The sequence below is a fragment of the Zychaea mexicana genome (genome assembly GCF_025766255.1).
Source record: "Zychaea mexicana strain RSA 1403 chromosome Unknown BDB00scaffold_96, whole genome shotgun sequence".
NCBI classification, from domain to species: domain Eukaryota; kingdom Fungi; phylum Mucoromycota; class Mucoromycetes; order Mucorales; family Lichtheimiaceae; genus Zychaea; species Zychaea mexicana.
In genome coordinates, this window is record NW_026516759.1 from 45062 (window position 1) to 65459 (window position 20398).

The 20398-nt window shown below is 43.2% G+C and overlaps 11 protein-coding genes across 11 annotated transcripts; 8 read left to right on the forward strand and 3 right to left on the reverse strand.

Annotated features, from left to right (window-relative positions):
• Positions 1–187: 187 nt before the first annotated feature.
• Positions 188–1213, forward strand: BDB00DRAFT_845313 (Redoxin). Its single transcript, XM_053125068.1, has 5 exons — positions 188–225; positions 304–324; positions 430–494; positions 576–640; positions 708–1213. Exons 1-5 carry the CDS (start codon positions 223–225, stop codon positions 1061–1063), a joined length of 510 nt encoding a protein of 169 aa, XP_052975287.1. The 5' UTR covers positions 188–222; the 3' UTR covers positions 1064–1213.
• A 392-nt stretch (positions 1214–1605) lies between these two features.
• BDB00DRAFT_921909 (uncharacterized protein) lies at positions 1606–2258 on the forward strand (the record flags this gene model as incomplete). Its single annotated transcript, XM_053128754.1, has 3 exons — positions 1606–1673; positions 1747–1860; positions 1921–2258. The coding sequence occupies exons 1-3, from the start codon at positions 1661–1663 to the stop codon at positions 2256–2258; spliced, it is 465 nt and encodes a 154-aa protein (XP_052975288.1). The 5' UTR covers positions 1606–1660.
• BDB00DRAFT_640003 (uncharacterized protein) lies at positions 2200–3156 on the forward strand. The gene has a single exon (XM_053118127.1). The coding sequence runs from the start codon at positions 2378–2380 to the stop codon at positions 3011–3013; it is 636 nt and encodes a 211-aa protein (XP_052975289.1). The 5' UTR covers positions 2200–2377; the 3' UTR covers positions 3014–3156.
• A 174-nt stretch (positions 3157–3330) lies between these two features.
• BDB00DRAFT_876807 (RING-box protein 1a-like protein) lies at positions 3331–4215 on the reverse strand (the record flags this gene model as incomplete). The annotated part of the gene is made up of 6 exons (XM_053127528.1): positions 3331–3343; positions 3436–3521; positions 3620–3690; positions 3769–3819; positions 3929–3956; positions 4078–4215. The coding sequence occupies 6 exons, from the start codon at positions 4213–4215 to the stop codon at positions 3331–3333; spliced, it is 387 nt and encodes a 128-aa protein (XP_052975290.1).
• Positions 4216–6163: 1948 nt separating this feature from the next.
• Positions 6164–7522, forward strand: BDB00DRAFT_640030 (uncharacterized protein). Its single transcript, XM_053118128.1, has one exon. The coding sequence runs from the start codon at positions 6659–6661 to the stop codon at positions 7268–7270; it is 612 nt and encodes a 203-aa protein (XP_052975291.1). The 5' UTR covers positions 6164–6658; the 3' UTR covers positions 7271–7522.
• Positions 7470–8117, reverse strand: BDB00DRAFT_876809 (uncharacterized protein; the record flags this gene model as incomplete). The annotated part of the gene is made up of 4 exons (XM_053127529.1): positions 7470–7522; positions 7667–7757; positions 7858–7904; positions 8048–8117. The coding sequence occupies 4 exons, from the start codon at positions 8115–8117 to the stop codon at positions 7470–7472; spliced, it is 261 nt and encodes an 86-aa protein (XP_052975292.1).
• Positions 8118–11544: 3427 nt separating this feature from the next.
• BDB00DRAFT_845322 (transcription factor Opi1-domain-containing protein) lies at positions 11545–13674 on the forward strand. The gene is made up of 5 exons (XM_053125070.1): positions 11545–11872; positions 12014–12300; positions 12398–12524; positions 12606–12820; positions 12898–13674. The coding sequence occupies exons 1-5, from the start codon at positions 11683–11685 to the stop codon at positions 13495–13497; spliced, it is 1419 nt and encodes a 472-aa protein (XP_052975293.1). The 5' UTR covers positions 11545–11682; the 3' UTR covers positions 13498–13674.
• Positions 13675–14655: 981 nt separating this feature from the next.
• On the forward strand, positions 14656–16532 carry BDB00DRAFT_845324 (uncharacterized protein). The gene is made up of 2 exons (XM_053125071.1): positions 14656–15582; positions 15679–16532. Exons 1-2 carry the CDS (start codon positions 14773–14775, stop codon positions 16129–16131), a joined length of 1263 nt encoding a protein of 420 aa, XP_052975294.1. The 5' UTR covers positions 14656–14772; the 3' UTR covers positions 16132–16532.
• On the forward strand, positions 16390–17105 carry BDB00DRAFT_845326 (uncharacterized protein). The gene is made up of 3 exons (XM_053125072.1): positions 16390–16580; positions 16651–16788; positions 16885–17105. The coding sequence occupies exons 1-3, from the start codon at positions 16406–16408 to the stop codon at positions 17022–17024; spliced, it is 453 nt and encodes a 150-aa protein (XP_052975295.1). The 5' UTR covers positions 16390–16405; the 3' UTR covers positions 17025–17105.
• A 169-nt stretch (positions 17106–17274) lies between these two features.
• On the forward strand, positions 17275–18701 carry BDB00DRAFT_640113 (uncharacterized protein). The gene is made up of 4 exons (XM_053118129.1): positions 17275–17376; positions 17498–17566; positions 17681–18416; positions 18520–18701. Exons 1-4 carry the CDS (start codon positions 17323–17325, stop codon positions 18567–18569), a joined length of 909 nt encoding a protein of 302 aa, XP_052975296.1. The 5' UTR covers positions 17275–17322; the 3' UTR covers positions 18570–18701.
• Positions 18702–19078: 377 nt separating this feature from the next.
• BDB00DRAFT_845327 (histone-fold-containing protein) lies at positions 19079–19980 on the reverse strand. The gene is made up of 4 exons (XM_053125073.1): positions 19869–19980; positions 19641–19730; positions 19411–19574; positions 19079–19331 (listed from the first exon to the last, which is right to left on the reverse strand). The coding sequence occupies exons 1-4, from the start codon at positions 19927–19929 to the stop codon at positions 19215–19217; spliced, it is 432 nt and encodes a 143-aa protein (XP_052975297.1). The 5' UTR covers positions 19930–19980; the 3' UTR covers positions 19079–19214.
• Between the last annotated feature and the right edge of the window lie 418 nt (positions 19981–20398).

Genomic DNA, 20398 nt, shown 5'->3' on the forward strand with positions numbered 1-20398 from the left:
TAGTCGGTCTTATGTAGTACTAATCAATGCTGATATGATGATGATAAAGCTCCTCAGGGCAACAACAGTGCATCCACTCCAAGCAGCTATAATGACAGGTGTTGATTAGTTATTGCACTTGTGTGCGTCGGGGTTTTCCATTTCACATTTCAAATGAAAAATCCACGGCGGTATGTCGCAATTTGATCACTTTCTTTCACTTCTTTCATAAAACAAAAAAAAATGGTAAAACCTTGCTTTCCTCCTTTGCAGGCTGTGATTAGACCCGTATCTCTTACTCATCTACTCTATTGAACTGGATAGACCATCAAAGTTGGCGACATCGTATGTACACCTTCTCTCTCTCTAAAAGAAGAAAGCGAAAAGACGAGACACAAGAAAAAATAGTAGTGAAAACGCTTACTAAAATAATGACATGCTTTACCCCAGATTCCTGACGGTACCTTGCAGTACGTTCCCTACGACCCCAGCGAGTCATTGGAAGCCTGTCCTCGGTAAGTGCACGTAAAACAAAGGTTGCAAGTACGATCCGATGCTTACTGTCTATATTTTCTTTTGATGCGGCGGATGGTTAGTCCTTTGCCATACAAGATTCACGAAAAGTTAAAGGGCAAGAAGGCAATCATCTTTGCTATTCCCGGTAAGTCAGAAGTAAAAGCCTAACATGCGCTGCATATACAGTTGCTGACCAAAAAATCGTATCATAGGTCCATTCACACCCACCTGCTCTGAGGAACATGTTCCCGGTTTCATCCAGGCTGCCGATGCATTGCACGCCAAGGGTGTCAGCGACATCGTCTGCTTGTCTGTTGTGGACGGATTCATCATGAACGCTTTCGGCAAGGTCACCGGTAGCAAGGACAAGGTCATCATGGCTGGTGACGGAAGCGCCACCTTCTCCGCAGCATTGGGCTTGACGCAGGACTTGTCTCAGGGAGGCATGGGTGTTCGCTCCAAGCGCTTCGCCATCTTGGTTGACGACTTGAAGGTCACCTACGTGGGTGTCGAGGAGGCCAGAGGCGTTACCGTCTCGGGTGCCAATGCTGTCATGGCCAAGCTTTAAAGTCCATTTTATAAAATAAAAAAGGAGCTGTGCTTATATTCCCCCCACCACCACACCCTCCCTCTTTATTCTGCTCGGCAGCGGTATGGATTGTGAGGGCGAGATACATACAATTTCGTATTTTAGAGTGGAGCATGCTGTTCCGATTGCTATCACCGACTTTTGGTATATTTCTTGTTGGTGTTACACGAACTCGGTAGTATATAAAACGAGTGAGAACGGATAGTTTCTGCCTGTCAAAAAAAGCCCATAGCCTTCCACCTGAAACTAGGCAGCCTGCCGTGGCCGATGACTAGTGCTGTGAAGGTGCTGCTGCTGCCATCTGTGCAGGGCTCAAGACTTGGAAGCTAGAAAAGTTGGATCAACAGGCTTAATCTTGTCCAAGACCCCTTTTTGTCCTGGGGCGAGAAGCAACGTATTTTTCTTATGATTGCAGGGGACGGCGTCAAACCCATCGAAATAGTTACTGCATTGTTTGAATAAAGCGTACGCATACCCGTTGGGTCGAAGCAATCATATTCGCCAGAGGTTGCAGACGATACATAAAATATAAAAGCGCTGTCACACCTCAAAAGACCTGTTTACTCTTCAGTCATCATGCCAAAAAAGTGTAAGCACCCTGAAAGAAGAAGGTTACAACGCGTTTTCCTTATCCAATCTTCTTATACTGTGACATTCCTTAGATTACTGCGATTTTTGCAAGTGTTCTTTCCCTGACAATGTCACCAATCGCCAAAACCATATTAATGGAGCAGTGCACAAGGCGAATCGGAAACTTCATTACGACTGGTTCAAAGGTAGTTTTCTTTAAAGTTTGTGCAAGCCTTTGACACTCACCTGAAGAGATTGGCAAACAGATCCGGACGAATATATTCACGAACAAGCTAGTAAGCCACCGTGTCGTCGTTATTTGATGCAAGGCTATTGTGAATATCAACTCCAGTGTCGATACAGTCATATCACCTACGATCCGGCAGGTCGACCCATCTATCCCCCCGAACTGACAGCTTGGCTGCAGGAACGACAACAAGCCGATGCCACTGCACGTGCACAGGCGCCAGTGGCAACACCATCCATGGACAAGCCAAAATATCGTCTACCACGAGGATGGAAAGTGCGTGAGCTGCCACCGTCATTGAAGCCGCCACCACCTTCGCCACCGTATTCATGGTCTAATGCAGGTGTCTGGGGTTGATCGTAGATCACACGACGACGGGCTCTTAATTGTGCCACCTTTCAGTTCCCTTTCGCGTATATTTTTTTTTGTCATTCATTCTTCTCTGTATATAATTACATTTCACATTGACCATACCCATGTACAAAAGGCTACCTTCAACCGATACATTACTGAGCAAACCACCATATACAACAAATATACACGATCTCAAACACAACCTTGTCGATGAGCTAAAAAACCAAAACAATTTTCAAGCCGGCGAAGCGCTATTTGCGCACTTGCTGAAACGGCTACAGTTGCAGGACTCTTTCGGACAACCGGCCGACGTGTATAATCCAGACAAGCCCAAATACTTTCGAACAGAACGTCCATTCGGCTTTGCAGAAATCGGAAACTTTCGCAAAGCTGTAGTAACCATGATCCGATACTCACCGCATCCGGAAACAGGCCTAAAATATGCCAGTTTCTTACTCGAACAGATTGATCCACCCCTTCGCGATGGACATACCGAAATCACAGCCTTGATCAATCTAATATATATCTACAGCCACAGCGGCGCGGACGAGTATCTCAAGAATGCATTGGATTTCGTCAAGATTGGGCTTGACCGTGGGTTACATTTGTATCGAAAAAGTCATTATGAGGAGACTCGCACGTTCAAGGATTCCTCGTCCGTGTTCTCGTCAGTCTGCAAACCTATATTGCGATATCATAAGTTGCAACCCACACTTGATGGCAGAGGACTTGAGCCGTATGTATCTCCTGGCAAATAAATTCCACTTCTCCCCGCCCATCACCCTCTCAATCTACACTGATGATGATACCCTTGTTTGCATTTCTTCCCCCCGCCCGTTTCGGCTTCTTTGCCAAAAAAAAACAGACATCATTGCGTGTTGGTGTATTTGTCCTGAAGAATGGTTTTTGGTAATAAGCGAGGGAAAGAGAGTGAAAGAGAGAAGGCAGTGTGAGAGCAAGTGTATGTTTGTGTGTGAAAGGGAGAAGAGAAAGAAAGAACGCAGCTTATATAGGTGTATCTCATTTGGATGTATGTAATCCCATTCAATGCACCGTCGTTCCAACGATGATGCATTTATCGTCCATATCTATTAACACAAAGGCCATTTTGATCAATACACTCATTGCACACTTTCATAACGAGCCCTCCACAGACAGAGCAAAAAAGAAAGAAACTTACTTTTGCCATTCCCATTCACGGTTGTCCAAGGGACATACTTGACGACTCTTGAGCCAGCGGGATATACAGTGGAAATGGAAAGCGTGCTATAGCCGATAAGGAGAAAAACGCGTGTATCAGAAAGTGTTGATATAGAGCATGAGAGCTCGAGCAATAGAGAGAGAGAGAGAAAAACGCTACTTACGTTGCAAGTACCCCACGCGACTGTGCACTCTTCGGAAGTAGCCGAAGCCTGGTTCGCTTGACATTCAATACCTAAATGAAAAATATATTTTTAAGTCCTCTTACTACCTTTTACCACTAATTGATAGAGGGAATCAAAATACTACGTACATAAATCCATAATGTGATTTCTGCAAATGGCGCAATTATCGACGACAATGTCTATCGAAAAAAAAGCAAAAAGATTAGTTTAATGAACATGATTGACACGTTCAACATGAATAGATTCCTTTCAATTCTTGGTTCAGAGATAAAGATTAAAAGTACTTACCCCAAGCCCAGAGTGCAACAGCATTCCACTAGAAGATAAAAAGATAATAAGCGTCCATTGTTGGAAATCATTACAGATTGCGTGTGTGTGTGTGTGTGTGTGTATGTGTCTGTGTACACCGTGTTCCTGCAGAACACAAAAAAGTTTACCTTTTTGACTTCGAATCGCTTCTTATCACCAACGTCCTTGGCCTTTCCTTTGCCTTTGACGACTTCTTTTTGTTGTTCTGGCTCCTCACTCTGCTCGTTGGCAGGTGGAACGTCGTCAATATCCATGGGCGTTGACATTATGTGTGCGTTGTGTTGTTCGTTACTGCCAAAGAAAAAGGGTAGCGCAGTCGGCTTCAAGCAAAAAAGTAGGAATGGAAAATTCGGAGTTATGGGATACGTCATTGCTTTAAGTCGCGATTGACGATGCCACTGTCAACCCCTTCCAATGAATCCAGTTTACATGCAACAGTACGTTCAACGTATTATCACATATACATGGACATACGCTGTGTTTTCTATGAAAGAATTTAAGTCATAGCTCCCGATAGTAGCTACTTGGCACGATAAGGGTAAGCAACAGTGATAGGCTGAAATTAGTCGGCATGAGCGGCGCGAGGTGGCCCTTACTCGTTGTTGCCATTTTTGACTGATGTGATACGCACAAGCCCAAGTAGCATTTCTTACTGACTACAAGTCAAGCACTCTGTCTTCTTTCTCAGATACTATTTCTATTTAAAAGCTCTCCTCACCATCGTTTATAAGATCCCTTGGCTCATACTTTTCTGACGTATCTTTAAGCTGATCCTCCTTGCTCCTACTACTACTTTATCAACTTTATAATTCCATCTGATGATACAGCATACAACAGCCATAAATATAAGGCAAAGCTGCCAAAACATCCTGTGATATTCTGTAACAGATAACTTGTTGTTGAGCCTATTTTCAAGATAGCTGATACTAGCAGCAATCTCACCACCTCCTATATTGGTTATTGTCAATATTCTTGCAAAGTGTATAGCGGAATGACGACAACTTTTAAGCAGACCAAACAAACTATCATTATCCAATATTCAGCTAGAAAGCTACTCTCTCGGAATATTGGGTTCACATGTAAATACCGAGTACTTTTCTATGTTTGTGGGTAGAAAAAAGAAGGAGAACATATGAAGGCTCTGGTGACGACGACGCGGATAAGAATGTAATACTTTAAAAGAGAGATGGTAAATAATTCTCTATAACGACAACGCTGGTTCTTATGATAATTGGGTGACTGCAGCCAAATTCTCACGCAGTTTTCTTCTTTTCGCTCGGCATGAAACTTGTACCCACTATCCGCTCCAGCTGAATTTCTGAAAAATTTTGGCGTATTAGGAACTGTAACCGGGGAAAAATTAGCTGCCAGCTGAGACAGACTCCTCTCCCTTGATTGTGTGTAAGAAAGGGGGAACAGTTACCAATGATATCAGATGCTTCTCGTAATTGTGAGCATATAACAGAATGAGCCACGTTCGTTGACCGTGATGAGTCGCCAACCTTCTTTGTTCCTTCCGATTATATGCTGCTTACTATTACTACTACTACTGGTAGTAGTACTCTCTGGCGACATATGACACATTTCTGTAGAGTTCAGCGCTCGTGTTTTTTTTCTATCATTACTCAGTCCAGTCAACGGACAAGAAGAGCAAGTCGACGTCATTGCCAGTTTTCATAAAAGAAAGGAGGGCATGCGCATGGTGACAATCCAGCAATAAAAGATAATGCGCAAAATGGGTTACAATGACGTTCTCGTGGTACAACAACAATCCTCGCAAACCCATTGGGCAATCATTGCGGGGTACTCCCTCTCTTTCCTTTATTTTTGTAGCATCAGCAGCCTCATCCGTGGGCAACGTGCTGAGGAGTGGAGCAGGAGTGTGGAGAAAGAGAGATATGATGATGATGATGATGATGATGATCACGAGGCTGTCTGCAGTTTCCACCTAATAATGGAACCTAGCGTGCATTTTATCAATCTCCATAATGAAAACAAAAAGCTTAACAAAGAAAGACCAAGCTTCCATCAGCTTCCAGTAGATATTCCATGTAAAAGGAAAACAAGTAAGCTACTTGTAATGCCTTGTTGACATAGTGATGCAATGCAACTTAGCAGCACATAACAAGCTGTCTACTAATAAGAACCCTTCCGATTTCCTTACTATATTTTCTCTATAATTACTGCTGCTGCCTTGTGCAGCAACAAAAACAACACAGCTACATACATGATTTATATATACACTGTTGTTCCATCACAAGACCTTTGTCTGTTCCTTCCTTCTTTATACATATCTGTCCTATAAATATCTATTTAAAAAGCCCTTTTTCTGCGTGGCTGCGTAATAAATATTATCTCTCTGATTTTCTTTCCACGCTTACGCCGTTTCTTTTCTATTGCCAAAGCAGCAGCAACAAAAAACAATGCTTACGACATACCGACCCTCCTCATTATTGACATCATCCAATGTCGCTAATCTTCCTGGTGCAACGCGATCTTGTACACGCCTTGATGAAATTCTTTCATCTGCCTCTTCTTCTGCTACTACCACCACTACTATGGCAAAGTCATCCACCAGCAAAAGTAACGATAGCAACAATGACAACAGCGACGACCATGGCAACAAAAACTGCTTCATTGATAATGCTGATAAATCATCCCAGCAACAGCGACAGCGTCACGAAGAATCGATTGCTGATATAATGGAGGATGATGAAGACGACTACTACGACTACTACGACGATGACTCTACAACAACTGTGTTTCTCCAATACAAGCCATTCCGCTTATCTTCATTTTACCGTCGTCGGCGTTGCTCTCTTTTGGCATCCATGGACTCTTGTCGGATGGAGACAATATTTGAAGAGGAAGAAGAACAAGAATGAATCTGCATACAGCAGCAGTGTCCTTTCCCTCCCTCTCTCTCTATCTCTCTCTTATAGTATCCTTACTAATCCTCACTGTAAATGTATTATTCATCGTTACTCTTCTTCTTCTTCTTCCAATCACATCTTCATCGTCTCATTTGTATATACTTCTTTCCTTTTATTCGCTTTTTTCTCCATCATGTTATGTCGTTCTTTTTATAAAAAGAAACCTTTTTTTCTTCCTTCCTTGGCCCCCGTGACAGCAGCCAGCCCCGCCGCCACCTCTCTTTTGGACTTTCATGTGCAGCTTTTTTTTCCACCAGTGGTGGTCACGCGCACAAGCAAATGCTACTCCTCTCTCTCTCTCTCTTACAATACTTTACTCTCAAGTTGGTGTATGCAAAACAAAAAGTCGTGTTTATTCATTTTTTTCAAAACGGCGGAATGGATATAAAGATGATATGATGCTATGTATATGCCACAAGAAGATGGCTGTTTACAAGCAAGTTTTGAAAGTAGTATTTAAAGATAGAAAGGTAATTATAAGAATTGATCCACATCCTTCCACTTGAAGGCAAGGATGAGACCCATCGCCGCCAAAAAAGAAAAAGGAAAAAAAGAGCGTCGTTCTTCTGGCTAACAGCTACGGAAAGCTACTCCTGGTCGTCGTTGTTCACACGCTCGACAACGGCTGCATGTCGAATCACTATAGCAGAGAAATCATTATCAGTGATATGTGCGTAGTATATGAGGAGGACTGCATAAAAGGTACTATTATGCCGACGAAGCGGCTTTGACGATGATTACGACACAGAGCAAGCCAGCACATGAAATATAAAGCCGAACTTACGTGTAGTCTTTCCCGTGCGTTCGTTGGTGATATAATAGCATGGGTGGTCGGCCGTCGCGCTTCCCATCACTTTTCCACCAATGCCCTGCTTCTGAAGAAAATAGAAAAGACATTTCTTTTTCGTTACAAAGTTCTATCATATTTGTGTGCGCTCTTGTTGTGGGAGCAATGTGTACAGAAAGCACATTTACTGGCTTTGTCAAAACTTCTTGGATAGTTCCCTGAGACCGCGCTTCAACTAAACACACATGTAGGGTAGAACGTAGTCAGCCAGATCGGCTTAAAGAAAAATGCAGTCTGCATAGCACGGTCCATTGCGCAATTTTTTTTGTTGTTCATGTCTTACAATGCTTCAATGATTTGATAGGATGCAATACTTACTGCCTTCCAAAGGCTTATAAGCGACAAGTTCGCCTGCTTTGTAAATGCTAGCGGATCGTGTGGCTGTCATGATGTGTTTTTTTTCTGGTGGTACGATGAAAGTATGAATGGATGGATGGATGGGTGGCGTGGAAAGGAAAGGAAAGGAAAGGAAAAAAGAAAAAAGAGCGAGCTATTTGCGTGGACCCGTCAATCGCATGAACGCATCGCAGTTTTGTACTGTGTATGGTTTAAAAGGGCTGACTTGGTGTATATGCTTATCCTTCTCACACTCGTCACCGGTGCTTTGACGCTATAATGTCGTTGTTGTTTTTAGGGTGTGGGGGGGGGGGGCGTTCCAGGCCTTTTGCTATATCGCTCGCTGAATAGCAGAGATATGGAACAATGACAATATGTCACCAGTTTCACTTTAAATGTTCGCATTGCAGAACAAAGTAGCACAAGTATCTATTATGCCGCTACGACTAGGCTGTGACAACATCCACAAATTTTGTCAACTCTTTCGTCCTCTCTCTGTGTGTGTTGATTGAATAGAATCAAAAGTGTCGTGCTCCAGCTGAACATAAATGTATATCGCGTAAAACACGCGCAAAAGATCACTTTATCAAAGTAAATTTTATGCAATACAAAATAGTCAAGGAACGCAACAGTAATTGTATTCTTTTGGGGAAATGACGTCGTAATGCGATCACAACAACATAGAAACACTCTACTTATCATACAGCTCACAAGACAGAAGGTAAGTCTGAAGCACTACCGACTATTGTTGGGGCATGTAACCACTCGTAATCGCTGAGTTAGGTCCACAGCGAATCCACTGACCTGAGAGAGTACTGATGAGAAAGGTGCCTCATTTTTGCCATTATGGTTTCATAAAACAATTATATGTCCACAATGGTATTAGCGATACCCTATTTTTCTAGAAGCATTCTCGAACAGACAACTAATAACTTGATAAACTGCAATTGTGATGTACGCTGTCATTCATTAGCACTACAGCTATAGGCTCTAGTATCAGTTTCTTTATACCTGATATAATACTTAACATGCGACGTTTAAAGTAAAATGATGTTTACTTAACTATAGTTGGAACTATTATCCGTAAATGTGTATAGGCACAAACCCTCTGTAATCTTGACGCGAGTAGTGGGGAGGCTGTAACAAAAGTTTAAACATAAGACGCGAACACAAGTTGTACATTTCTTTCTGATACGGTAGATTATCTAGACTTCGACCCGGGCTTGTTATCAATCGTGTATTTTTCCCTTCAAAATTGCAGACTCTCTACCATCACCATGTCATACTTATTACTACGCTGTGGGATGATATTGATTATAGACGGTCGGTAAGCGGCACTACCCATGACCCGCCCCCCACTCTATGTATAATTTTTTTCCCCCTGCCAGTGGAAGGTTTGTATTCGAAAAATGCACAGTCCCTACCTGCATACCGTTGAGAGCACTATATACAGCATCCATTCATCTCAAACTTCTTTCAGAAAAGCATCACACATTGTTCGTTTGCTGTGCTAGAAATGCAAAGTCAAAGAAGACGTGCTCGTTAATGTATATCAAACAACAACTTTTCACTATCGTCAACATTTGTTAGTACACATGCTATTAGAAAGCAAACGTCGTCGCCGTCGTGTTGTGTTAAAGCACCGTAAAAATTAAAGTAAGCGTTTCGGTGAAGATTCGTTCTCAGGAACTTTAGCAGTAATTAAAAACGATTTGTCATAAGGAATACAAAAGTCTTTTAAAGTTGAAGATAAGAAGGGGAGGGTGATCGACTAAACCGGTGATCTTACTATGTCTATAAAGTACATGTGTCATTGATTATTTTAACCGGGTCATCTTTATTATACTATCACTACATAGCTAAAGTATTCACTTTTGGCGCCGGCGCGATGAATGATGTGCATACATATGAAGAATCTTGAATGCATTTACTGCAAGGAGTAACCCTTATATTCTACGCACATGATGACGCATGATGATCCATCACTTTTATCTATCTGTCTATACTGTTACTGTATATTTCCGCACCCAATTGTTGTTGGTGAGTATTCTCCTCGCCATTATCGTCGTCCTTTTTCACATTTGCTATGCAGTGATATCGTGGATAACGTATGAATGTACAGAGTTTTTGTACATTATGATATACTGTCATCAGGAAAAAGTTTTGTGCTGTATTGAGATGTTTTATGAAAGAGGGGCTCTCCTTTTGCTCACACACATCCCTTGGCCCTTCTCCTGTTTGCTGCGCGGTTAGGGTGGTGGTGGTTGAATAAAGACAATGCTGCACTATATGTCTTTTCCCCACTTATTACGCGACCCTGGACAATATTATTAGGAATCGATAACGAATGACCCAATAGCACGGACATAGAGCTCTGCTTTGATGTGAGAGCACGAATTCATCTACGTACGAAGACGGATCACCAAGATACCATGCTATTCTTGTGATTTGGTGATAGTAGAATGTAGCAAAAAGTAGTTGAGCTTAAAGTGCAAACAAAGCAAAAATGTCAGCTACTTGTCCTATTTGTATGTCTTTACAAAAAAGAATAGTTAGACAATAGGGTGGATACAATAGGTTACTCATCGTATATGTCAGTCTGAGAAAAAAAGATATAGTAGTGTATCTCCTTCCGTAATATTTTCGCGTTTATTTATGCTTTGTGTAGCCCAGGGATGATGTACAATTCAAACACTTAATATATATACAGCAGACAGCAGTAGATAGATAGATAGATAGATAGGTAGTAGTGATCTGACAGCATCATTTATCAAAAGATGCCAAACCAGGAAACAGCAGCAATTGCCCGAACGACTAGACCGAAAAAAAATGATGGGGTTTATGCAAAGAAAGTGTCCTCCTTGTCTCCGTCGTTTGTTCTGCTCACACCGAAAAATATGACCGCTCTACGATTATCACGCTGTCAGCATGATCTCTATTGTAAACAATAAGACATTTTATAAAAAGCATGATCTGTTTAGAAAAAAAAAAAAAAGAAATAGCCGCGGAAAAGTGCACAATAAAGAAAACTCATATGTTAGCAGCGGGCGAAAAGTTTCCCTTGCTGCTGATACAACTCCTCTTATTCATGTGCTTTTTGTGTAAGACGCATACTCTATATCTGTACATGATTATTAGTTTTCTCTATACGGCATGCGCATGTCTGGTTGGGGTCTTTGCATACCTTTGCAACAACAACAACAACAACGACGATTCTACAAATAAGTGCTACTCTACCTTGTTGCTCAATTGACTCCATGTTGTTGTTAAAGAAGGGCTCTCGTTATCCCCAGCCATTTTCCACTGGACAAAGAGTAATAAAAAAAAGCATGTGCGAATCGAATCCAGCCTAGTGCCATAGCTCCGCCCTAGGTTACATAATGCGCTTTTAGGTCTTTGAGAGCATGTCTCTTTTTACACGTGAAATATTTGAACGTAACATATTCCATTTGTGGAGCTCTCTACCCATTTTTTTATAGGTAAACCTTTCCCTCCCCCTTTCTTTTTCTTTCTTTCTTTCTTTCTTCTTAGACAGTGTCTGCAGTAAAAGACGTTTATTAAAACTACAACAGTCACTACAACAAATTAACGACCCTGAAAATACACAATATATCGTCATGGCAGCTCAACACCACCATGCCACCTCACCAATGTCCATAACCCAACTGTGCAATTTCGAAGAAGAACAAGAAAATAAGAATGGCGTCGTCATGACTGCTGGTGGTGCTAATGATGCCGATGTGCGATTAGCTGCGGAAGCACTCGGTGATATGGCACGTAGCGGAGGAGGTGCTATTGAAAATAAAGGTACCTCTTTTTCTCTTGTTACTTGGTGTACATAAAAGCCGGATCAAAGAGCCAACCCGCCCCCTCCCAACACGCTGCGATTGCTGCCATAGAGTACATGTATGATACATCACTCAATAATAATAATAATGACATATGTAGATAAGATCGTATTACCGCCGATTTCTTCACCGCCATCCATGCGATACTATTCATTCTCAAGCGATTCATCGGCCGCAACAACAATCACCGAAGACGAACACCATCTCCAGCAACAACAACTAATACAACAACAGCAGCAGGAACGCGTCTCTGACTATACCTTGGTCAATTCGGCATGGCGTGCATTCCAGTCGTCCAAAGAGTCTGTCAAGTATGGTGCAGAAATGGTCGAGTCTCTTGCTGCGCCTATCTATGAACGCTATGGCCCACGTCGTCCATCGATTCAAGTAACGTATTACAAATAGTTCTCTGTTTTAATTTGTTGAGAGAAAAAACTCACACACCCCAACTTTTTTTTTTTTTTTTGTTTGTGTGTATAACTAGGCAGAAGATGAAGACGAAGCTACAGTGGCGACGGCCAAGATACTGGCAAAAACATTCATTTCCGAACATCCGGAACGGAACTCGTTAAGGCATCGACGTGGCGATGGAGGTGTTAACAATGGTACCAGTAAGTTGTGTTGTAGTTGGGTCTATGGCGAAAATGTTGTGTAACCTCGCGTGCTGATGACAATGATGATGCTGATGATAGCCACACCGATACGATCACGCCCGTGCTCCCGGTCGACCTCGCCACACCGGCCTTACACGTTGAAGCCGAAATCGCCAGTACGCCATCAAAAGAACTTGCAAACCAGTCGATGGCATCAGCTCGTGCTTCACGCCGGCTCCGCAGCAGGTACTACGGCCGCCGTTGTCAGTGAAGAGAGCATGAAGTGCCTTCGCTATTGTCTTTCCTGGCTACAGGTTAGCTCTTTTTCTCTAATACTAATGCACTCCTGACATCTTTTCAATTTCCACTCACTTATCATGGCACACAATAGTATGCTATCCAACACATTGAGGGACAAATGGCACTACTGCGCAGCTACTTGGTGTCACTTGCCAGCGGCAGTAGCCATAAACCCAACAACAACAACAGCAGCAAAAACGTCGTACACCATCACCCACAGCAACATTCAAACGAAACACTCGCAGCGATTAAAAAAGAAATGGTCGACACGGTCCGAAAAGTAGTCGATGTGATCAGTCGCTATGCAAGCTCCAGTTTACCCGAACAAGCAAAGAACACGGTGCGAGGGTTCATTCTGGAACTGCCCAAACGGTGGAATACAGCCAACAGCAGCACAAGCCCATCTCCAGTGACAGGGCCCGATGATGACCCTCAACTGCATGAAACATCCATCAAGCTTCTGAACTTTGGTGGCGAGTCCATTGAGATGCTCGAGTCTGTGTCCAACGTTTTTTCAGATACGGTGGATCGTGCTGATCTGTGGCTTGACCGACTCCGCGTCATGGGTGTCGCCGGTACTGCTACTGGCAGTTACCACGACAACAACAACAGCGGGATGCGTTCCGAAGGACACTCGTCCTTGTCACCTCCTGCTCCGAGAAAGGACACCGTTGCGATGGATACCACTTGATAAAAAAAAATGTACCGCTTTCTGCCCTCCCCATTCCTCATTTACTTCATCCAATCATTCATTCATTCATTCGTCTTATACTTCTTTTTAACTACACCATCCTTCACTTGATATTTTACTTATAGTCCTAATAAAATACCCCCACTTCTAAGGACATGGAGCAAAAACAGCAAAGCCCAAAAAGAGTCTGTCCACGTGCGACAATCTTGATTCCTATAATGCACGTGTACTGTGATATGCACACGCGGTTGTTAGCTACAAGTCCCCATTGTTTACATGGTGCAGAGAGTGTCACAGTACTCTATTCTTTTATAATCATCACTGATAGCGAAAATCATAATTGTCGCTGGGCTAATCTGAATAGGGCATTGCAAACACACCCATTATCGGAGGTTTCGTTCCAGCTTATTGTTTAAATGACCGGACCTGCAAGTCGAACCAACAGAAACAAGCAGAAATGCAAAAACATGCAACAGAGCGTTTCTGATTCGGCAATCGGCTTGTGGAGGGTGTGCGCCGCTGTTTAATTTTACAAGGTCAGACGGGGCAAAAACACTCTCTGTAAATTACGCAGGTACATGCCAGCCAATTGGGAGCGACGGTTGTGCCCATCCGAGTTTCCGTACTTGGCAAACCCGATTTAAAAAAAGAAACCCCGGCCATGTACGATAACGCTTTGCATGCTTTGTTGACAGATGTATCATTTGTTTGTTTGTGCCTTTTTTGCGAATAAAAGAGAAGACAGAGAAGTTCTCCGAACAGGCGGGAATAGTAAGTAAAGTAACCTTGGGCTATTATACTGCTCAAGGCACAATCCACTCGGGCCTTTATCCGGCACAATCACGTTGGGTTATGTACAACACGTTTGAGAAGTTGGATTGACAGGGCACTCACTACCTTGAGAGTTTGAAGCTGCACACACAACATATATAATAGCTCAGGCACATGTTTCAATTCTCATCACACAATAGGGACAAAAGAAGAGACTGAAACAACAAACAACAACAACAGCAGCAAAGCAGCAAAGCAGCAAAATAAAAAAAAAATTATTTTGCACACGATATTGACCAATGAGATCCTCCAAGGCCGGCATGTTCGTCCCTTCTGGCACCGCATTTTGTGATCAAAGCAATCCCCCCTCCTTCCTTTGGAATTATTCGGCATTTTTATTAATAGTCCAACCCACCCACAGCCCTCTTCTTCTTCTTCTTCTTCTTCTTCTTTTCCTCCTCCCTTTTTCTTTCTCTTTTTTCATTCTGCATGTAAATAAAGCCAATGGTGAATACGCCCCCTTGCCATCCACCAAAAGACCCGTTCACTCTCATTCCCTTTACCCACAAAGTCGGCGGCCATGTCGCAATGTTCCGCCTGACCTCCAACGGCGCCATTTGCAAAGATGTAACTGCAACCAAAGAGCAGTCGTTTTACGAAGACCTGCAATACCATACCCAATTCTTACCGTTTATCCCCCGCTACATGGGCGTCATTCGCTTACCGTGTGAAAAGCAGCAGCATTCAGCAGAACAACGACGACTGCAACAACAACAACAACGACGACGACTACGACAAAGGAGAAGAAAAGCAATGTCAACCCCTACTAGTGGCTCAACAACAACAGCAACAACAAGTCAAAGAATCGAAGAATATACATCCGATTGTTCCTCTTCTCCAGAACTGCTTTACGACGACGACGACGAAGAAGAAGATGATTCGTTCGAAGACGACGATTTGGATGAAGAGCATGTGGAACGCCGGCGGACTTTTCCGACAGAGCCGGAAGCAGCAGCGGCAACAATAAGCAAAAAGATCGTGTTGAGCAGGATCCGACATGCTTTGGACAAACACAGCAGCAGCGGTCCCAGCAGTCGGCAGGCACAGCAGCTCCTTGTCGACAGGGGGATTGGCCAGGAGTTCATTGTAATTGAGGATCTGACGGTCAACATGAAGAAGCCCTGTGTGCTGGATCTCAAAATGGGAACTCGACAACACGGCGTTTATGCTTCCGCGGCTAAAAGGGCCAGCCAGACTTTGAAATGCGAACGGTCGACCAGTCGATGCTTGGGTGTCCGTATGTGCGGAATGCAGGTATGAAAGTGGGGCCCCACTTGTCATGGGAAGGGGAGGAGGACACGTTAGAATCTTTTCTAAGTCCAAGAACTCATCCATTGTTTTATTTATTAGGTTTACAAGGTTAACCGACGTGCATATGACGTGCAGGACAAGTACGTTGGGCGGAATCTCACGCCCCAGTCGTTCTATGAGACGCTGCGGTACTTTCTGCATGACGGCCAACGGCTCTTGACGCGACACATCCCGGCGCTACTACGAAAGCTGCGTCGACTGGTGCTGTTGATCCAGTCACTGCCGGGCTACCGCTTCTTTGGCTCAAGTCTGCTCATCATCTACGACGGCATGGATCCGTCGTGCCCCATGGATCTGCGGATTATTGATTTTGCGCATTGTGTCACTCTGAAGGAGATGCAGACGAGTATCAATGACATGAGCTGGCCACCCGAATCGCCGGATGGGCCTGACCGTGGCTACCTTTTGGGCTTGCAGACGCTAATTCATGCTTTTGAGCAAATGTACAGTTCTACTACTATTATTACTACCACCACTGCCTCTTCCCATTAGTCCCACCTGTCGTTATAATCTATCATACCCCCCCCCCTCACTCACTCACTCACTCTTTATTGTCTTTTACCTCATCTTCTCTCCACGCTTTTGCCTCTTTTCTCTGTGCCATATTTTTTCTTTCTTTTTCCATCTGTACTTAGCACTCTTTTCTAATTTTGTGTATCTATTCTGCCGTCTTTGCTTTGCCCAATAAAAACTCCATTGTTTCATTTTCCATTGCGCACAATAAACTCCTTCTTTTTCCTGCTTTTCCCTCTTTTTTTAAAAGAAAATGACAGGGGACAGTACAACACAACATGAACAAGGACAAGAACAGCAGCAGCAGCAACAACAACAACAAGAAGACCAGCAACGGTCCTTGTTGGACAGAATCCATCCATTGGACGACGAGCAAGTGCGTCATCGTGTTCAAGCTGTTATCCAAGACCGTAATCAACGCATGAAAGGTTTTTCCCCTTCACTCATCCCATTCGAATAATAACACAGACAGCGTGGCTAAATAACTTTTTCATGCAGAGGCCTTTTCAAAGATGTATCATCTGTTGCAACAGGTGGTGGATTTGATCCAAGCGTATGCAAACGCCCAAGACCAGCTTGCATTACAAGAGATGGAGCACGAACTGGGCATGATCCATATGATGGAAACACAGCAAGGTTTTTCTTTCTTTCTCTCTGTCTCTTTTGGATCATTGGCATTCACTTGTTTATTATATATAACCAACTGGGTCTTTTTCTTTTTTTTTTTTTCAGAACGACTACGTGATCAGATTGTTCGCTTCATCCAAGCCACGTCGTCCTCGTTTGAAGAGATCTTTAGCGAGTCACCCACACCACCGCCATCCACTACTGCCTCCACTACCAACAACAACAACAACAACAACCCTCCATGATTGTGAATAAAAAAGAAAGAGGAAGGGGGTTGCAGGTACAGCAACAGCCTTCCGTACCATTTTAAAAAGGGCAAATTGTTTGGCATACAGGATTTCCACCAATGTTTGGCGCCATTTGGCCGATGGGGGGATTTAATACTTGGCGTGTGACATTTTGGCATGAACAGAATTTCAGTTTGGCGGCGCATGAATTATTGATTTGGCAGTTGGTTTATCATACAAGCAGGAAATTCATGGGAGCGCAGCATATTTAATTTCAAACAGCTTGCCCCATGAGATCGGCGCACGCCATAATCTAATGGACAAGTATGATAACTTTACATTGGATGCAATTGTGCAGGAGATGCGAAAGGTAGTATTGATCTCTTTTGGTTGAGGGAATGACAGCAATAGATAACGAAATAGTTGGATAAGGGAAATATTCGCTGACTTGTGTGTATGATATAATGTATATGCGGGAAATGCACCTATAGAATGATATTCGATTATCGTTAATAGCACCAAACAAGGGATTGAAGGAGTTTGAGCGCATGGTGACTGAAGTATGTGCACTTGTTTATTGGTGTTTTTGGGATAAGAAAGAGGAGTGCGGGCCTATGCTGTTCCATACTAGTGCTCTAACCTTATGGCTTTGAATGGTGGGGAAATTTAAAAAGGTCAATGACAGCAAAGCAGAGCTGCATACAGTAACAGAACCAATCTCGCCTGATTACATTGTCCAACTTGCTGGATTCAAGTTGCCTGTGCCAGCACCAGCGCCCGTTATGGATGATAAGAAACAAGTAGCTTCAAAGCGAGTAGCAGATTCAAGTGCTGCTGCTGCAACGTCGCCACAATCGGTATCGTCTACGGATTCAAACATAAAACGGAAACGAGACAATGTTCCTGGGCAAATCAATCTTCCGAAGGCTACAGTGGATCCTGCTAAATTTGCCCAAGTGCACCAAAAGCATTTGAACGCTGTTAATGCAGCACCTACAACACAGCAGCAACAGCCACAAATTAAACGGGAGCCGAATGCGCCACCAAAGCAGCAGCAGCCTAATATCTCGATGGAGCAACAGCACATGTCTGCTACGATGGCACAGCAAAATATGATGGCAAGACCGCCGCAGAAAGCAGAGAGCGTATCTTCGTCTCCATCTGTCAAGGCCACGCCACCACAGCAGCCTCTGCAACAGCCAACACCACAACCACCACAACAGCCGACCCCTCTTCCTCCTCAACCTACCATGCCCCCTCAACAGCAAGCTTCACAGTCTCAAAGACAAATGGCACCTCAACAACGACCGCCACCACTGCCGCAACAGCAGCAGTTACCACAGCAGTTCCAAAATACACCACCGCAGCAACAGCTCACTCCCCAACAGCAGCCACAGCAGCCACAAGCAGGTATGCCTCAGCAACTGTGTGATGATAGAGCTTTAATAAAGATAATAAGGGACAAGATTAAGTATCTTTGAGAGATTATTTTTAATTCCAACAAAAGATAAAGCTCTTTTATATTCTAGCTATCAAGACGGCGATATCAATTCATCCGACTAATGGATAAACTATGTGATAGAGGATGGATCAAGGGCGTATCAGAACTTCTCCTGAAGAGCGTTATGTTAATCGGGCACATCTTTGAAACCGGCGTTAGCTGATGTAATGGCCGAGGTACCTGTTGATAGGTTTATTGTCCTGCTCACGTAAGGTGAATCATCCGAGTAAGAGGTTTTATTCAATAGTGTTTAGCCGGAGTGTCGTAGTGTTCATACGTGTGTGCTATAATGTTTAACCGAATATCTTATTGTTGATATCTTAAGCAGTGTATTAATGTGGCTCACCACAAACTGCAACAGCCACAACAGGTGCAACAGCCACAAGCGCTGGATAGTGCTAATCAACGATTGTTCAGTTCAGCAAACATGAACGGCAGTGGTGCACCCATGAGTGGTGCCCAAACTATCGCTACTTCATCGCCTATGGCAATCAATGCACCTGGTGGCATACCAACGAGTATGCAGGGTAGACCACCGGATGCAAGTCAAGCAATGACCACGGCGCAACAGTTGCAAGGAGCTTTAGCACAACAAGAACAGGTGGTTTCTAGTAGCTCACATTGACAATAAAAAAGTTGATGATTCTAAAAAAGTATTATCAGAATTTAATGAAAAAATAAATATATAGTAACCATCTGTTCACCCATTAATGGTGTGCTTCAAACTTTAAACGTGATTGCTCAAACAACAGTTCCTGCTGTCTCAGAAGCTCCTCTTCCGATATCCCCGTCTTTTCCAATCGCGAACTTCGTTTATCGCGATCCTAACAAACAATGCCACTTGTAAGCCTTTGCTTATTATACTACTAACAGTGTGAGGGTTAGGCGCCTCTCCGATGATACCTTTTGTTGCTGTCGATGCTCCTTGTACACCTCTTCCACATCCTCCACATAGTCTTCGAATCCAAGCTCTTTCAACGCCGAAATAACATGCTCTCCTGCTATCGTCTTTTTCGTCTCTCGATCGGCTATTTCGTTCGATTCTGATGCTATCAAATGAATGAACTCTTTTGTATAGCATAATCAGTCATCAAAGTATCATGTTTGCTCCTCTTTATTTAAGCATGATTTACCAACACAAGAGTCAATGAGCAAATCTCGGGCTTCTTTGGAACAAACAATATCGCTCGGCATCATTTCGTTAATGAGCTTCATTACTGTCGCTAATAAACGAGTATATATGTATACACACAGACGTATGCGTGACAGTTTAGACTACATATTTCTTTTCTTTTTCTTTTTGAAAGCTGTTCGTTGTTGGACTCTTGTGAAAAAAAAAGGTACAAAAGGAATAGATCAACCTTTAGGTAGTGATAGCTCGTCATCACCCGTAGGACCAGAACGTTCATTGTCACTACTCATTTTGTGTCTTTCTTTTTGGGAGAGTGAAGAAAAAGCAAAGAAAGAGAGTAGTAGCCTCATATGCAGCTTTTGTTCCCGCATGATCTACGTTTGGTTTTCCGCCCACCCCGTTGTCCTTTGTGCGAGGAACCCCCTGAGTGTTGCATGAGTTGCTCGTAATAACCAGAGCTCAAGTGTTCTGTGTGTGTACTTCATCATATCTTTTCTGTTATAGTAAGCAACTACCCTACTACCATGAGCTGATCTGTTTCAAGCTACTTTCTTTATACAAAAAAGAGACCATCTTGGCCATGATACATATGATACAGATTTCGACAATAGTAGTGGTGGTACAACATAGCATCATTATGGTAAGGAAGGCAGTGCTATGGATATCGAGTGCTCTTTGCTAAACATGCTTTGTTCTGTTCTGAGAGTCACTCGCACAAACAAAGCAAGGCTTCATCATTTTTTCAATCAAAGCTACTTT

Excerpts from the sequence above, each read along its gene's own strand:
- BDB00DRAFT_845322 (XM_053125070.1), top strand. The coding sequence starts at position 11,683 with ATGGCAGCTCAACACCACCATGCCACCTCACCAATGTCCATAACCCAA. Across the intron at positions 11,873-12,013 it reads AGGTGCTATTGAAAATAAAG|ATAAGATCGTATTACCGCCG; the intron begins GTACCTCTTTTT and ends TGACATATGTAG. Across the intron at positions 12,301-12,397 it reads CACGTCGTCCATCGATTCAA|GCAGAAGATGAAGACGAAGC; the intron begins GTAACGTATTAC and ends GTGTATAACTAG.
- BDB00DRAFT_640003 (XM_053118127.1), top strand. The coding sequence starts at position 2,378 with ATGTACAAAAGGCTACCTTCAACCGATACATTACTGAGCAAACCACCA.
- BDB00DRAFT_845326 (XM_053125072.1), top strand. The coding sequence starts at position 16,406 with ATGACAGGGGACAGTACAACACAACATGAACAAGGACAAGAACAGCAG. Across the intron at positions 16,581-16,650 it reads CCGTAATCAACGCATGAAAG|AGGCCTTTTCAAAGATGTAT; the intron begins GTTTTTCCCCTT and ends TTTTTCATGCAG. Across the intron at positions 16,789-16,884 it reads TATGATGGAAACACAGCAAG|AACGACTACGTGATCAGATT; the intron begins GTTTTTCTTTCT and ends TTTTTTTTTCAG.
- BDB00DRAFT_640030 (XM_053118128.1), top strand. The coding sequence starts at position 6,659 with ATGATGAAGACGACTACTACGACTACTACGACGATGACTCTACAACAA.
- BDB00DRAFT_640113 (XM_053118129.1), top strand. The coding sequence starts at position 17,323 with ATGGACAAGTATGATAACTTTACATTGGATGCAATTGTGCAGGAGATG. Across the intron at positions 17,377-17,497 it reads TTGTGCAGGAGATGCGAAAG|AATGATATTCGATTATCGTT; the intron begins GTAGTATTGATC and ends ATGCACCTATAG. Across the intron at positions 17,567-17,680 it reads TTGAGCGCATGGTGACTGAA|GTCAATGACAGCAAAGCAGA; the intron begins GTATGTGCACTT and ends AAATTTAAAAAG.
- BDB00DRAFT_845324 (XM_053125071.1), top strand. The coding sequence starts at position 14,773 with ATGGTGAATACGCCCCCTTGCCATCCACCAAAAGACCCGTTCACTCTC. Across the intron at positions 15,583-15,678 it reads TCCGTATGTGCGGAATGCAG|GTTTACAAGGTTAACCGACG; the intron begins GTATGAAAGTGG and ends TTTATTTATTAG.
- BDB00DRAFT_845327 (XM_053125073.1), bottom strand. The coding sequence starts at position 19,929 with ATGAGTAGTGACAATGAACGTTCTGGTCCTACGGGTGATGACGAGCTA. Across the intron at positions 19,731-19,868 it reads CGAGCTATCACTACCTAAAG|CGACAGTAATGAAGCTCATT; the intron begins GTTGATCTATTC and ends CTCGTTTATTAG. Across the intron at positions 19,332-19,410 it reads AGCATCGACAGCAACAAAAG|GATCGCGATAAACGAAGTTC; the intron begins GTATCATCGGAG and ends ATTGTTTGTTAG.
- BDB00DRAFT_845313 (XM_053125068.1), top strand. Across the intron at positions 325-429 it reads CCATCAAAGTTGGCGACATC|ATTCCTGACGGTACCTTGCA; the intron begins GTATGTACACCT and ends GCTTTACCCCAG. Across the intron at positions 641-707 it reads AATCATCTTTGCTATTCCCG|GTCCATTCACACCCACCTGC; the intron begins GTAAGTCAGAAG and ends ATCGTATCATAG.